The sequence below is a fragment of the Rhipicephalus sanguineus genome, chromosome 10, assembly GCF_013339695.2.
Source record: "Rhipicephalus sanguineus isolate Rsan-2018 chromosome 10, BIME_Rsan_1.4, whole genome shotgun sequence".
Classification (NCBI taxonomy): domain Eukaryota; kingdom Metazoa; phylum Arthropoda; class Arachnida; order Ixodida; family Ixodidae; genus Rhipicephalus; species Rhipicephalus sanguineus.
Genome location: NC_051185.1, coordinates 51,727,593 through 51,729,456, shown reverse-complemented (window position 1 = coordinate 51,729,456; position 1,864 = coordinate 51,727,593). Strand labels below are relative to the sequence as shown.

At 51.8% G+C, this 1,864-nt stretch overlaps 1 protein-coding gene across 1 annotated transcript; it reads right to left on the bottom strand.

Moving 5' to 3' along the window:
• Positions 1–782: 782 nt before the first annotated feature.
• Positions 783–1,541, bottom strand: LOC119406387 (ubiquitin-conjugating enzyme E2 Z). Its single transcript, XM_037673127.1, has one exon. The coding sequence runs from the start codon at positions 1,539–1,541 to the stop codon at positions 783–785; it is 759 nt and encodes a 252-aa protein (XP_037529055.1).
• Between the last annotated feature and the right edge of the window lie 323 nt (positions 1,542–1,864).

Here is a 1,864-nt window from a genome sequence, read left to right as displayed (position 1 = left end):
GCTAAATCGCACTCCTGACGGAGGACAAGTCGTCGGTGCCGCGGAGGTCAAATCGTACACGCCAAGACGGGCGAGCCGTACATACGCGGCAATCACAACCCGGCGAAATGCAAATGTAGACTACCCTCCCGGGTTCGTACTGGGTGGTAGCATGAATGTTCACTGCGTAGCAGACCCGTGCTATCCCGGAAAGTAAAGTCGTTTGAAGCCAACTTCAACCTCGTTGCAGCCAAGTTCTGCTGAAATAAAGCTAAGTTCAACCTCATTACAGCCATGGCAAGTTCCCACGAAACACAAAACCTCTATAAAACGTCTTTAACAGGTTTAAAAGCTCTATAAACCTCTATTAAACGTTTTATAGCGGTTTCGTGTTTCGTGTGTTCTGCCTAGATAAAGCCATGTTCAACTTCGTTACAGCCAACATAGGCGCGCGCAGGGTTCCCCTTCAGGGGGTAGGGGGGGGGGGCGAAGGTTCATCGCGGCACCCCTCTTCCCTATTACGTCAATGTATGGGGCAGACTTTGCGCCCCCCTCTTCTTAGGTGATCAGGGGGGGCGGCCGCCCCCTGCCCCCCACCCCGCCTCTGCGCACGCCTATGACAGCCAAGTTCTGCGTATATAAAGCCAAGTTCAACCTCGTTACAGCAATAAACAAGCATGACACCAGTGAGCTTCAGCGTGAGCTTTGCGCGGATCAGTGCAGGTTTGCACAAAATATTATTCATGACAGCCATTCCTTTTGGGGACTCCCGTGTGGTCGTTCCTTTACAAGAGCTGGCTTGTTCAACGCACCGAGTGGTCAGCGGGCGCCGGAGCTAGCACCGTGTGCCTTACTGGGACTTCTTCGTTTGCTGCTTCAGCTTGAACAAACAGTTCTGCTTTCTCCTTGCAGGCCCTGAGGTGGGCTAACAGCTCCTCCTTCTTGTAGTTCCAGCCGTCGCCAGTCGCAAACGGCACACCCTTGATTGTCGAGGTCACGCTTCTTTCGTATTCGTCGTATGAATCTAGGAAGCTGTGAATGATGTACTTCCGGAAGGTTGGTGGCTGGGTGTTGTCCGCCTTGAGCGCTCTCTTCAACTGCTCAAGTACCGCAACTCTCATGGTCTGGGTGCGTATGTAGCGTGGCCTCGACCGGCACTCACGTAGTAGCGATTTAATCGCGTGGATTGTCGTGCTTAACGTCATGTAGCTCCGCCACGCGGAGGTCCCCGTCGTGGCAAGTACGTCCAGGCGCACCATACCATAAGGTGGCAGCTTCTCGTGGAACTGTACTCGGCCGTGATCAGTGGTCAGAAAGCGGACGCGGGGGGGCCTTGTCGGATAATCACGTGGGAACTTGATGAAGAACTCGAAAAATCCACCCGCCCAAGCCGTGCCTTGCTCCCCTGCCAGCAGTACATGCTGTCGCGTAAAGTCCGTTTCTTCAACGTACAGAATGGATCGGGGAACTGGATTGAGGACGTAGTCCATCATGTCTCGGGAAACCCTGTGAAGGGAGGCAGCGGTCGGCTCCTCGTCAAGGTAGTTCAATGGGTCCCACATGTCGTTGATCTCGGACAAACAACTAATGCTGCCTCCTACTTCCCTACGTCCGCTTTGATAACTGACTGGCGCCTGGTGTGTTGGCTGAGCCCACTACATGGGTGATTGCCTATGGACTGGGCAGTAATAGAAACAAAACATAACCTAAAACAACTATAGACAAATAGAATAGTAATAACAATAATAACAATCTTATTATGGTAAAGTGCATACACTCAACATTGTGCGCAGCTTATTCAATCTCACTTCATCCTCGATCACCTGCCCGTCCGAGATTTAAGATCATGCGCTAAAAACCTTGCAACACTAGAGTTAAATATTTG

Bases quoted from the DNA above. Each gene is read 5' to 3' on its own strand.
- LOC119406387 (XM_037673127.1), bottom strand. From the start codon at position 1,541: ATGTGGGACCCATTGAACTACCTTGACGAGGAGCCGACCGCTGCCTCC.